Here is a 12131-nt window from a genome sequence, read left to right on the forward strand (position 1 = left end):
GTCACAAGCGTTTGGTGGAAGTGGGGGAGACAGCGCCTCCCCGCGGAAGAGAAGCGAATGGCAGGCGATATCTTCAATCACCATGCGGTGTTTCCGAAAAAAAGAAGCAGATGATGCTCCGAGGAAAGCCATTCTCCAAGATTATATTCCATTTAAAATACACATAAACTACTTACAGCTTGGTTGTTGTGGGTTTTCCGGGCTGAGTGGCCGTGGTCTTGTAAATCTTACTTACAGCTTCATTATTTATTTATTTATAATTAGTTTTCTATACCGCCCCTCCCCCGAAGGGCTCTGGGCAGTGCACAATATAAATAAAGCAACAACAGATGAAGCACACGGACAAAATACAAACTATAAATTAAACAATATAGGCTCCATTAGCCATAACACTATTGTTTATCGGCCCCTTCCGCACACGCAAAATAATGCGTTTTCAAACCACTTTCACAACTGTTTGCAAGTGGATTTTGCTATTCCGCACAGCTTCAAAGAGCACTGAAAGCAGTTTGAAAGTGCATTATTCTGCATGTGCGGAATGAGCCTTGGTTTTTTTTAATTAAACTCGTCTTACCTTCTGGCCTTTCCATGCGTGTTAAGTGCCCTCAAGTTGCTTCCACGGCCCTATGAACTAATGACGTGCACCCCTCTCATTCCCCACGTCCTATCCTTAACAGCCTTGCTCAGGCCATGCAAACTGCAGGTCGGTACGTCTTGACTGACTGAATCCATCTCATGTTGGGTCTTCCTCTTTTTCTGCTGCCTTCAACTTTTCCTGGCATTACTGTCTTTTGCAGTGACTCCATTCTTACTCTAGCCAGTCACTAATATATTTATCTTGGATAGCAACTTGTTATAAATAATGCTTCGATTATAAGATATATATCCTATTCAGAGCATGGGGTAGAATTAGAGGACATGGGACAAACATTCATGAGTTTTAATGTATTGTTGAAGGTTTTAATGAGTTTATTGTTCTCCATCATTTGCTCTGCGTAAGCCAAAACAAAAACTTATTTAACATTTGCTTTTGATTTTTTAAAATCATCACAAAAATTGGAGCAGATCATCACAATATCTCTAGCCTTTGATCTAACATTTCAGATTACTCTTTCACAAAGAGTTGCCAGATCCCTGGATGTCTGATGTGCCACATAAGGACGTTTGATGTTCCATATAACGGATGCTTGATGTCCCACATAAGGATTTGTATTTATATTAGTATTTCTTCATTTGCCTTTTGTGGCTTCATTGTCCATGTATCCATTTATGACCAGTTACCATGGGATCACTCTTCCGATAGAACAGGCTATTTTTTATGTGGTTAAGAGCTTAAACAGGGGCTAAAATAAGCTGTTTGTCTTCCCACCACAATTCCAGAAGGTGGTGCCAGGAGACTATTTCTATACCTTATAGCCTTAACTGAAATTTTGTTTTTTTAATTTAGATATTTATACCATCACTCCCCCACCCCCGCCAATGGGGACCCAAAAAATTTACAACATTGTCCTCCTATCCAGGCTGTCCTCCATTAAACCAGCTTGAGAGTGTGACTCAAGGGCACCAAGCAACAATCCTGTTAGGCCAAACTGGCAGTACGTTTGCCCAAGGACACCCAGCGAGCTTCATGGCATAGTCAGATCCAAACCAGGATCTTTCAGACCCTAGTTCAATACTCTATACTGGATGGTCTGATCAAGCCCAGAGAAGTACTGTTATTTTTGGAATCTATGTGATAGGGTGATAGGTATTCAGCTTATGTTAGGTGTTTGGCATTACCTTGAAAGGTTTGAAGCTGAGGCATGCTTTTGGATCCACCCTCTGCACTAACATGTGTAGGCTACACCTTCTGAAGTCTAATGGGTGGCCACTAGAGACAGGGCTTTTCAGCAGTGGCACCAAGAATATGGAGCTCCTTCCTCCCCTCCCCCCCCCAACCAGATAACTTTCCTGCACTGGGACACACTTGAGATTATTTATTGCCTAGTTTGTTAATGCTCATTTTGCTTTTTAGGATAGGTTTAACAATCTACTAATTGTATTTACCTTTTAAATTGTTTATGTCAAGATATGTTTTCATATACATATAATACACATAAACCAGCCACAAACAGGAAAGATTCTTCCTGAAAAAATCTAGAGCAGGTCTTTGCACTAATGTAGTTAAGCATGATTAATCATCTGAAATGAAGGCCCCTGGGCATAGCAGAAGTGTTCAGTCATTCCTGTTCCAGAGCACTTTGGTTGCATTCCACTCTGGGGGCTGTCACTCCAGTCCCAGAGCACAGCCTTTAGTCCTATCATTCTACAGTACGGATTTTAATTCAAGGTCCAGAGCAGTCTAATGAGCCCAGAAGTCCATTTTGCCAGCTGGTATTCCAGACCCAGGTTTCCCAAAACCCCTTCCGTCTTTTCGTTATAACTTTTGTGTGCTTTAATGTTTTCAAATCGTGAGCGCGCAAATCAATTGTCATTCCTGGAATCTATTACATCCAATGGAGGGTTGTACATCGTGCCTCTCCGATTATTTCAAGTGGGCATTCTTGTCGTTCGTTTTAGTACACTGTGCGTTTCTGCATTTCCTTCTGCTACCTGAAAAAGCAAAATAGCTTTGATTGCTATTCTCCTTGCTTAGTTCAAGCGACATCTTTGCTTTTGGTTTAAAAACCCTATTATTACGAAATCAGACGCTTTTTGATGACGAAGACAGCCACGTTCCAATAGTGTCCTATGAAGACTAATTCCCCGCCATCCCCAAGAGGAATAATTGAGATGCCCAAACCAAATATGGCTGATCAACATGCAGGGAAATAGTGATAGTTGGCGACGGCTGCAGACTGAATGATTCAGTCTGCGCGTCCGTGCGTGTTGCAGCATGCCTCAGGTTAAGAAGGCAGGTTCGGAAGTTTCCTTTTGTTGCAGTTCTTCGAAATGGTCACTACACCCCCTCCCCCTGCCAGTTGTTCCCTTTCCCGTGGACGTCGATGCTTGGGGAAAGTAGCAATGCAGAAAGTAGCAATGCAGACAGGCTGCGAAAGTGAAAGTGCCGCGTCAATGCCCCCTACCGTAGAATGCAGAAAACGAGCTACAAAACGAGCTCATGCGCTAGATCAGCATTCTTTCCCCTTCCATGAAGATGCAGACTTGATAAACCTCTACCTGCTACACAGACTTTGAAAACAAAGTCCATAAGGACCCCGCCCTTATGGACCACTCCAGGTTCCAGGGGGAACCGTCTCTGATTTGCATAAAAAAATACATTGTGACGTGACGGCTTGAGGAATTCTCGTTGCTTGCTACGCCGGTTTTCTGCCTGCACATCAGGAACATAACGGCACTTTCTCAGCGGTGAGCCTCCACGCGCAGTCCGAAGCGGTGCAATCCGTTCAACTACACCTCTTTCCTTTGCAAGTGTGAGGCCGGCTGGTCTGTCTCCCAAAACGTTTAGACTTTATTGATGAACTGGACATCGATTGTATATATTAGATATCAACTTCTGACCATCCTGCTGCCTCGCCGCCCACCCTGACACTCACACACAAGCCCCTTCCTATTCCAAGGAGGAAGCAGGTGCATCCAGGCGGTGCTTGTGGATTTCTTTCTCCGTAAAACATTTATGTAGCCCTTTATAACTCTTGCCCCGCGTGAGAAACATACAGTCGGAAGCGGAAATGACATTGTAAAGCAAGCTTATTTCTCCCCCCTTGGTTTCCCCCCTCCTTGGAACTCTGGAACTACTTTTGAAAAACTCTATGGTTGAGTGTGAAGGAAGGACCTCTGCTTTAAGTGTATTATTATCATTGAAGCATCGCTCCCCTCTCCCAAGGTGTCTGGAAAAGGATAACTTAGGTAAGTTTGGAAGGTGGGGGGAGGAGAAGAAACTGAGAGAAGTCCTCTAAAAAACGCGGCTAAAATATGTGCGGGGAGAGAGGACAGAGCTCCCTCCCCCATTGGAAGATGATGTGGGATGGGGGGAATTATCTGGGCTGCTGTATAAGGGAGGACCACACCCTTTGACCCTTTACTTTTCCAAATATTCTTTGTTAGCTATAAGATGCACAAGGCGGGAAATGTTAATATGACTTCCTTTTTTCCACACTATAATTAAACATTGCTTGTGCAGTAGGGTCCCACCCCCCTCCCCAGTAGGGGAGAAAGGTGGCAAGGCATTTACTTGTTATGCTATTATTTCATTTTATGAAACTGAAATTTACTGTCTAGAAAAGCCATGATTTGAAATTTAGTGTTTGCTTAGCCTTAGGCAGATGCTAAAGGTGCAGTTTCTGTTTTAAAGTACATACATTTGATTGTCAGCACTTTGCATTGGTCAGCACCTAATACGCTGGTAGAATCTGGTATATAGTTAGATTTCAGGATGTGAAGCATATTAAGGAAAAATCTTAAGGAAAAATGGGAAAGCTCTGGAAGCAATGCATCAGTGGACATTTTTTCTCTCCATCCTTCTGTAGGTGGCTTTTGTGAACGCAGTTGGGCTCTGTGGATTCCCCCTCTTGTCTCTGAAAATGTATATGCTGGCTGAAACCAATTCAAACAATGTTCTTCATTTAAAAAGGTCACCTGGTATCAGATCATGGTCTCTCCTTGTAGGTAAGACTACAATCCTTGTATGTATTTTTAATGGATCTCCTTTTTATTTAAGTATAAATATATATATTTTCCCTCAACAACCCTCACTATTGTTTCTGAGAATGATGACTGTTTCAGAAGTTTCTTTAAGAAATTTTATTTTTCTCTGTTTAGGGGATGTTATAGTACAGGTTAACTAATTGAATATAATGAACTTGACTTGTAACAGAAAAATGGCTGAGGAACTTCTTGGATCTATACAAGAGATATTTTATATTTCAAGATGTAACTAATGTTTTGATACGTTTATTTTGCACTGGGATTGATTTCCCTTAACAGTCATTGTGTTGTGTTGTACATATAGACTTCGTCAAACAATATTTCTTTGTTACTGATGTATTATACTGTTGTTGTTCACCGCCCTGAGCCCTTTGGGGGAGGGCGGTATGCAAATCGAATAATACAGTACAATACAATAGGAGGAGGAAGGGATCTATTCTTTGAAATGGAATGAAGTTGAATAGTAGAAAGGCCCAACAAAGCTTTATGTTTTGTCAAAGTTAGATGATGTTGGTGATTTTTATAAATAGCTGAAGTTACATAGTGAGTTTACATTTCTGTCCTCTTTCTAGGAATCTCCTCTGTGGGCTTGGCTGCTGCTTACTACAGCTCTGGTAAAATTCAGTAACTTCATTTGGTACTTTTCATTAGAACTCACTAGAACTTGTACAGCCCTTTCCACATCCAGACAAGGAGGCTGTGTTTTGCTACTAAAATCATGGCTTGCAGAGTTACCATAATGAAAGGGTTTTAGAGATTAGTAATAAACATGGTCTGGCTTGGAATGAAGATACTTGTTGTGTCTCTGAAAATTCATTTTCTGATCTGCAGGACATGCTGTGTGCCCTTCATCAGCATAGTGTGTGTTTATAATACTGATAGTCTAATAACCTGAATATAAACTTTAAATATGAAATTTCTAGATTCCTTTCAAAGCTGTTTGAAATGCAGAAACGATATCAATAAACATTGCTCAAATTCTTAATCTTACATAAACATTAGATATCATTAAAAGTCTGACAGAAGAGAAGTATCATTCGTATGAAAGGTGCATGTTACACGTGACACAGCCGGACAGATCTCCAAAGGAAGGCAGTTCCATAATGTGTGACTTTAAAAAATCCTCTGTTCTTGGTAGACACCAATATGGTATCTACGTGTGATGACATTGGAATAGAACTTCACTGCTAGATCTGAAGGAACAGGAAGTTAGAAGAGCAGTCATTCCCGTGGGAACTCTCCTTGCCGACTGTTGAGGGATTTCAGGACTAAAATTTGTATCTTGAATTGGGCCCTAAAACAAATGATTAATCAAGGAAGTTGTTGGAGCACATATCACCCCAATTTAGGACTTATCAAAAGACAGGCAGCAACAATTTCAGATTAAAATTTCTGTGTGACCTCCAAAGGCAGCTCCGCATAGAACACCTTACAGTTGCATAATGTAGCAGCAATCAAGGCATGGATTATAATAGCCAAATCTTTCTGTTCTAGTAATAGACAGAACTGGCAAGCCAGGAAGTCCTACTCAATTATGTTATCTGAGGTTACAGAAGAGGCTGCAGTCTTAATAATTAAAATGAGCCTGTATATGTGGTTTTGGATTCATCTTTCTAATTGCCAAAATATTTGTGTATTATTCAGATAGCCTTGGATGGAAACTTTTCTATATTGCTGGCTGTCTTTTTGTAGCTGTGCAAAATCTTGAGGACTGGGAGGTAAGCAGTGGACTATAAAGTGAAATTTGGGCTGCCTTAGCCAAATGTCTGTTAATGTTGCTTAGACTGAAGTGCCATGTTAGCTTAGTCCTGAGTTTGCTCCTTGGCATCCTTAGATAAAAGGACTGGGCAGCAGGTGATGTTCATGCCTTATCCTCTGAGACCTTGGAGAGCCACTGTGAATTGGGATAGATTAAACTGATTTTGACTGCCTAACTGTCTGAGGCTGAAGTCCTAAAGATACTTTCCTGGGAGTAAGCCTTATTGAATAGCATCGGACTTACTTCTGAGTAGACTTGCTTAGGCTTGCTCCCTGACTGTGTATAAGACAGCTCCATGTGAAAATAAACTGACTCCTCAATCCTTGGGGAGGATTGTTATTCCCCCATTCCACAGACTAAGCTAAACTAAACTAAGCTTTAATACAGATGCTAAATATTTGGCTCCTATTTAAGGAGAAGCCCATTTTAAATAAATACCCTGTTCCATTACCAAGAACAGCTGATCCATTTAATCCTCATGGTGTTTTGACAAAGTTGGTCTGCCAGGTAGATGCTGAGGGCCAAACTGAAGAGTATAATCCAGTAAAAAGACAATAGTGATTATCTATTATTATGTAGCTGTTACACATTTACTTCTGAGATCATTGAAGTTAATTGGTATAAGAGGATGATAGAGTGTCTGTTTGTGGAGTCATTAATGTCCCGTTTTGAAAGCAACTATTCTTCCTTTGCCTTACAGCTATTTCTACACTGATTTTTAAAAATTATTTTTACAGGAAGCTGTATTTGAAAAGGACACAGGAAAAGTTATCCTAAAGATATTTAACCTTTACAAAAAGTTACTGACCCTGTCAAGAGCTGGCCATGAACAAGGTAAAGTAAATGAATGCAAAGTACTGTGTTGGGGAAAAAAATTAGTAAAATTTTGGGGACTATTTCTTTGTGTGCTGAAGAAAATGTGAAATGTGTGCCATTCTATAACTTGTATAGGTTATAAATTCACCAAATTTGCATAACTCTGCTTCTAGCGGGAGGAGTGGCAACAGCAAGGACAAAAGTCTAGAAATGTAGTTTATTGTGCATAGTGGTGGACCATGAGCAAAAGATTCTCACGCAAGATAGTAAAATGAACTGCCTAGGTGAATCTTCACTGTAGTTCACCTGATCTCCTACTTTCCCACGTAGTGGTATTTCGTTTGGATGAAATTCGAGCTGTGAACGTAGAGGAGGAGAAAGTACGTTATTTTGGGAAGGGTTACTTAGTTGTCCTGCGACTTGTTACTGGTCTTTCGGTGCCTCTGACTCAGAATGCAGTGATGGGCTGTAGAAGGTACAGTATGAATTTACTAAACTGTGATTGGTAAGGATATGTGAGAAAGCTGCATTGAATCCTAGATGTAACAAGAAGATTCTAGATGCTATGGAAGCTGCTGAAGTTTCATGTATATTTTCAAAGGGTTTTTTTCAGTTTGTATATGATGGCTTGGGTTGCATCAATTCTAGGTAACCACTTATGCATCATAGATTATCTTGGAAATATGCTATCAAGCTATTAACATATGTTACATGGTAGGTATTTCATTTATGTGTCTTGTTACTCACCCTGTGGCATAAGGTGACATTCCAAGAGTCCTGGGTAACATCCATTCCTGGGCACTAAGTGTTTTCATAATAGGAGTGCCTGTCAAAAACTTGCCATATTTTCTGTAATATTTTCCCTTATTTTAATTCGTATTACTGAAAACATACATTTTTTAGAAGTGTTCTCTGAAAACTGGGCCCCAACAATTTCTTCTAAAGTAATAGATGAGTACAGTTAAAGTGGTAATAAATAAAGATCAGTAGCTATTCCTAGCAAATCTTTAGTTATTGACTTGTTCTTATGATCTCTGTGCTAGTTTGCCTATGTATGTTGTTAGGAAATAAATCTTCAAGAGGGGTTGTTGCCTTAGAAGTCACTGTTGATTAGTGTGAGCTATTATAGTTCAGATCAGGTAGCGAATGGAACTAAGATGTACTTTAACTATGGTTAGTATGTGAAACCAGAATTCTGCTTATGGACCGTTTTTCCAATCTTGGATTGTCCTGGCAAAATGCTGTTTTCATGGCCTTCTCTCAGTAGCGTGGGAGGGTATTATTAGGGAACAAGCCAGGAGGTATGCATTTATATAGTATATGAAACTATAATTATGGCCAACTTTAGACCCTGGTTTGGTATGTAACTAGCTAACTGTCGTTGTGGGAGAGATCTGCATTCAACAACCTCTGTAACCATGTTTTTTGTGTGATGTCTGAATTGAGTAACTACAGCCTTGCAGGTTCCCAGAAACGGACTCCTAGGAAATACACCATAATGAAAGCATGCATGGAATTGTTTTTCAGCAGCAGATCCATGGGAGAATAAGCATAATTCTCCATTTGAAGAATTGGTATAGTTTTCAGCTAATTCTAAGAAGCCAATGTGCTAAAAGGAATGAGTTGACTTCCTTTACATAATTTTTTTGCCATGTCAATGAAGCTTGGGTGAAATTTTGTGACTTTGGCCAACAGTCACAGGAAAAAAAAACCCCACTCCTTAATAAGTTAATAATTGAAGGGGATTCTTATCAATACTTTCCAGTTTTGTTATCCTGAATGATTTCCCCCTTTATTGGATGCTTTCATATTTATTAAAATGCACACACTTCTTTCAGAGGAGCACTTGCTTCATTAATTCTTCCTTGTTTCTTTCCAACAGTGATGTAGAAGCCGTGGCTCAGCTTGTTACCAGCTTTCTTGGGCTGAACACAGTGCCGAATTATCAAGTTTCCAAGAACAACAGTGAAACAGATGGCAGTGATGTTGATGATCCCAGGGATTCTGGCGTGCAGGAAACAAAAGCTCTCTGAATCCTATAAGATAACATCTATAAGTTCTTGCTGAATTCAGAGTTTGGTGTCTTCCATAGATGCAGAGAGAAGATGCAGAGAGATTTACAATAGCTTGGAATCCTACACATAGTAGCTTTTGAATACTGCATTATGTAATTACTACTTCAGTGACATTTTTTACTCCTGTTCGGAGGAAATCTACTGTAATTTAGTATGTGAAAGATATGATGTGTAGGTGAAAACTCTCTCATAAATCCTGTGTACGGTCATTTTTCTTAAGGCCATAGCTATGAGCCTAACTTATTTTTTAAAATATTCTGCTTCTTTTAAAAGGAAAGACAGGAAAGGTACTTAGTGGTATTGCCAGTAAGTCGTATTGATCTAGAAAGGTTTATTTTAGGCAGTTTGACATTCATCTTCAGGTTTTATACACATTTACCTCCGGTTATGTGAGAGCATTCAAGCATCTTGATTTGACAGACACACTTTTGTTGACCTATTCATGATACATACTTTAGAATGTCTAGGATTAGACACCTCTGCACATGTTGAGAACAAATTTTTGCTTTAGAGCACTCCTACCACCTAAGTTTTTTTAAACTGTTGATCGCCAATAAAAAGGTAATATTTAATTTTTTTAAAGTCCACAATATTGGCTATTCAGTATTGAGCTTTCTGGTGACATCCACATTTTCCTTCTGACTATGATGTATATACTTAAAAAAATAAAAGTAAGGAATTTTTTTGGAAAATGCCATAGGAGCCCATTTTGTAAGTACTTGTGAATTTCATTGAGGGCCTAATGAATTGAAATAAGATTGTATACTTTTCTAGCTGAAGTCTGTAAAGCCTGTGATTTTCATATAAACTATATATAAAATTTGGTGGTTAAAATTTGGCAACTGACATTTTCTTGTATTGAAATGGATTATAATAGGTTTAAATGCCATCTTGCTATATTTTAACTAGCAGCTATCAATCCCCACGTCCTCCAGTACTGAGATTTGTAACTTTAGAAAATTCCAGGAACTTTGGAAATTCAAGTTGTAATAGTATCAGGGGCTGTCTGAATTCAGCCCCATCTGATAAGACTGTTAATGCAGTACTGAGTGGGATTACATGAAAGGGTTAGGGATTACATGAAAGGGCTCATGGTGTGGCGTGAACCCATTGCATAAGTGGCATCATGGTGTAGTGGTTAAGAACAGGTGTACTCTAACCTGGAGAACCGGGTTTGATTCCCCACTCTGCCACTTGAGCTGTGGAAGCTTATCTGGTGAACCACATTAGCTTGTGCACTCCAACACATGCCAGCTGGGTGACCTTGGGCTAGTCACAGCTTCTTGGAGCTCTCTCAGCCCCACCTACCTCACAGGGTGTTTGTTGTGAGGGGGAAAGGGAGAGGAGTTTGTAAGCCCCTTTGAGTCTCCTATAGGAGAGAAAGGGGGGAATATAAATCCAACTCTTCTTCATTATCATCAGTGCCGGTGCAGGGGCACTAACATGGTGCCAGAGATGGGGCCCAGTTTAGTCAGCTTCCTATGGCCAGCTTTCTTTCAGCCCAGGAATGCCACCTTTTGCTGGTGTGGAATTACGCCAGCAAAAAAAGGTGGTGCAGCCCATTGGGCTGCATAGGGGCCTTTCAGCGGGTTGGTGAGTTTTCTCTCTCTTTTCCTTATTGCGCCTTCACAAACCTCTTGGGAGGTGGCAGGGCTGCGCTGTGCCTGGCTGTGCTCATCTTCCCCTTCTCTCAGTAATAGGTTGTCCATCTTGTTCTGTCATTTGTGAACCCAGTGTTTATTAGTTTGAATGTTCAACTACTGCTCTGTGCAAGACTGCTCTTGTTTAGAAGATGCATCTGGTACAGCACGCTGTTGCCTTCCTGCAAAAAGTACTGGAAGCACATTATGCCTGTGCCTACAAATGCAATGTTATTCAGAGCTACAGTAGTTCAAGCCCACTGAAATCCGCAAGCTTAGACTGAAGCTAATCTGTACTGGATTGTGCTGTGTCAGCTCTGACTCTTCATTCTCTTCTAGACACAGATCAAAGGTATTGTGTTTAATGTTTAAGGTTCTATAAGGACCAAAATATGTCTGAACCCAGCTGCTTCCTTCCTACCTCATCATAAGTTCTGAAATCAGCTGATGGTGTGCAAACAGCAAGGCATCTTCTAGAGGCAGGCCCTTCAGTACAGATAGAAGATGTGGTAAAGGTGTGGTTGTTGCAAAAAATGAGCTGGATTTCAAGGATTAGGATTAAACTGGCAAAATTGGGGATTTTAATACATTTTATGAAACTGTCTGCTCAAAAACTGAAGTAGAATAATGGCCTACTCTGTCCTAAAAGCCTGAGGCAAAGTCCAAGTCCATATTCTATTTATAGTTGAAGAACAAAAGGTAGTGGTGTGGGCGAACACAGGTGAGTATTCAGTCGTATAAAAATTATTGTGGTATGCAGGTTCGTGTTTAAAATCCTGGGAAATATCAAGGAATGTTTGAAAGAAGCAAATGTATGTTGGCTTTATAGAACAGCTTTTTCACAGCACAGAAGTTATCAATGGCAGTTTAAAAAGGTTTGTTCAGGATCATTACATACCTTTAAATCACCAATTTATAGCAGTAGTATACATAATGTAGACCTTAAGATAAAATCATTGGCAGCTTTTTACTAAACATTCTGAAGTCACAAATGAGTATGTGTAAGCAAGTCTATCTGAATTCTATTTTCGGAGCTCTCTCAGTCCCACCCACCTCACAGGGTGTTTGTTGTGAGGGGGGAAGGGCAAGGAGATTGTCAGCCCCTTTGAGTCTCCTACAGGAGAGAAAGGGGGGTTATAAATCCAAACTCTTCTTCTTCTGAACTCCAAAGGACCAATTTATTCACTAACTTGA

The 12131-nt window shown here is 40.2% G+C and overlaps 1 protein-coding gene across 1 annotated transcript; it reads left to right on the forward strand.

Annotated features, from left to right (window-relative positions):
• The first annotated feature begins 2820 nt into the window (after window positions 1-2820).
• Window positions 2821-10131, forward strand: LOC125430014 (cytochrome b-245 chaperone 1). The gene is made up of 7 exons (XM_048491677.1): window positions 2821-3849; window positions 4470-4608; window positions 5220-5261; window positions 6292-6365; window positions 7144-7240; window positions 7553-7697; window positions 9105-10131. Exons 2-7 carry the CDS (start codon window positions 4524-4526, stop codon window positions 9253-9255), a joined length of 594 nt encoding a protein of 197 aa, XP_048347634.1. The 5' UTR covers window positions 2821-3849; window positions 4470-4523; the 3' UTR covers window positions 9256-10131.
• Window positions 10132-12131: the final 2000 nt, after the last annotated feature.

Source organism: Sphaerodactylus townsendi, linkage group LG03, assembly GCF_021028975.2.
Source record: "Sphaerodactylus townsendi isolate TG3544 linkage group LG03, MPM_Stown_v2.3, whole genome shotgun sequence".
Taxonomy (NCBI): domain Eukaryota; kingdom Metazoa; phylum Chordata; class Lepidosauria; order Squamata; family Sphaerodactylidae; genus Sphaerodactylus; species Sphaerodactylus townsendi.

Bases quoted from the DNA above. Each gene is read 5' to 3' on its own strand.
- LOC125430014 (XM_048491677.1), top strand. From the start codon at position 4,524: ATGTATATGCTGGCTGAAACCAATTCAAACAATGTTCTTCATTTAAAA. The intron at 4,609-5,219 runs GTAAGACTACAA...TCCTCTTTCTAG, and splicing joins ATCATGGTCTCTCCTTGTAG to GAATCTCCTCTGTGGGCTTG. The intron at 7,698-9,104 runs GTACAGTATGAA...TCTTTCCAACAG, and splicing joins GCAGTGATGGGCTGTAGAAG to TGATGTAGAAGCCGTGGCTC.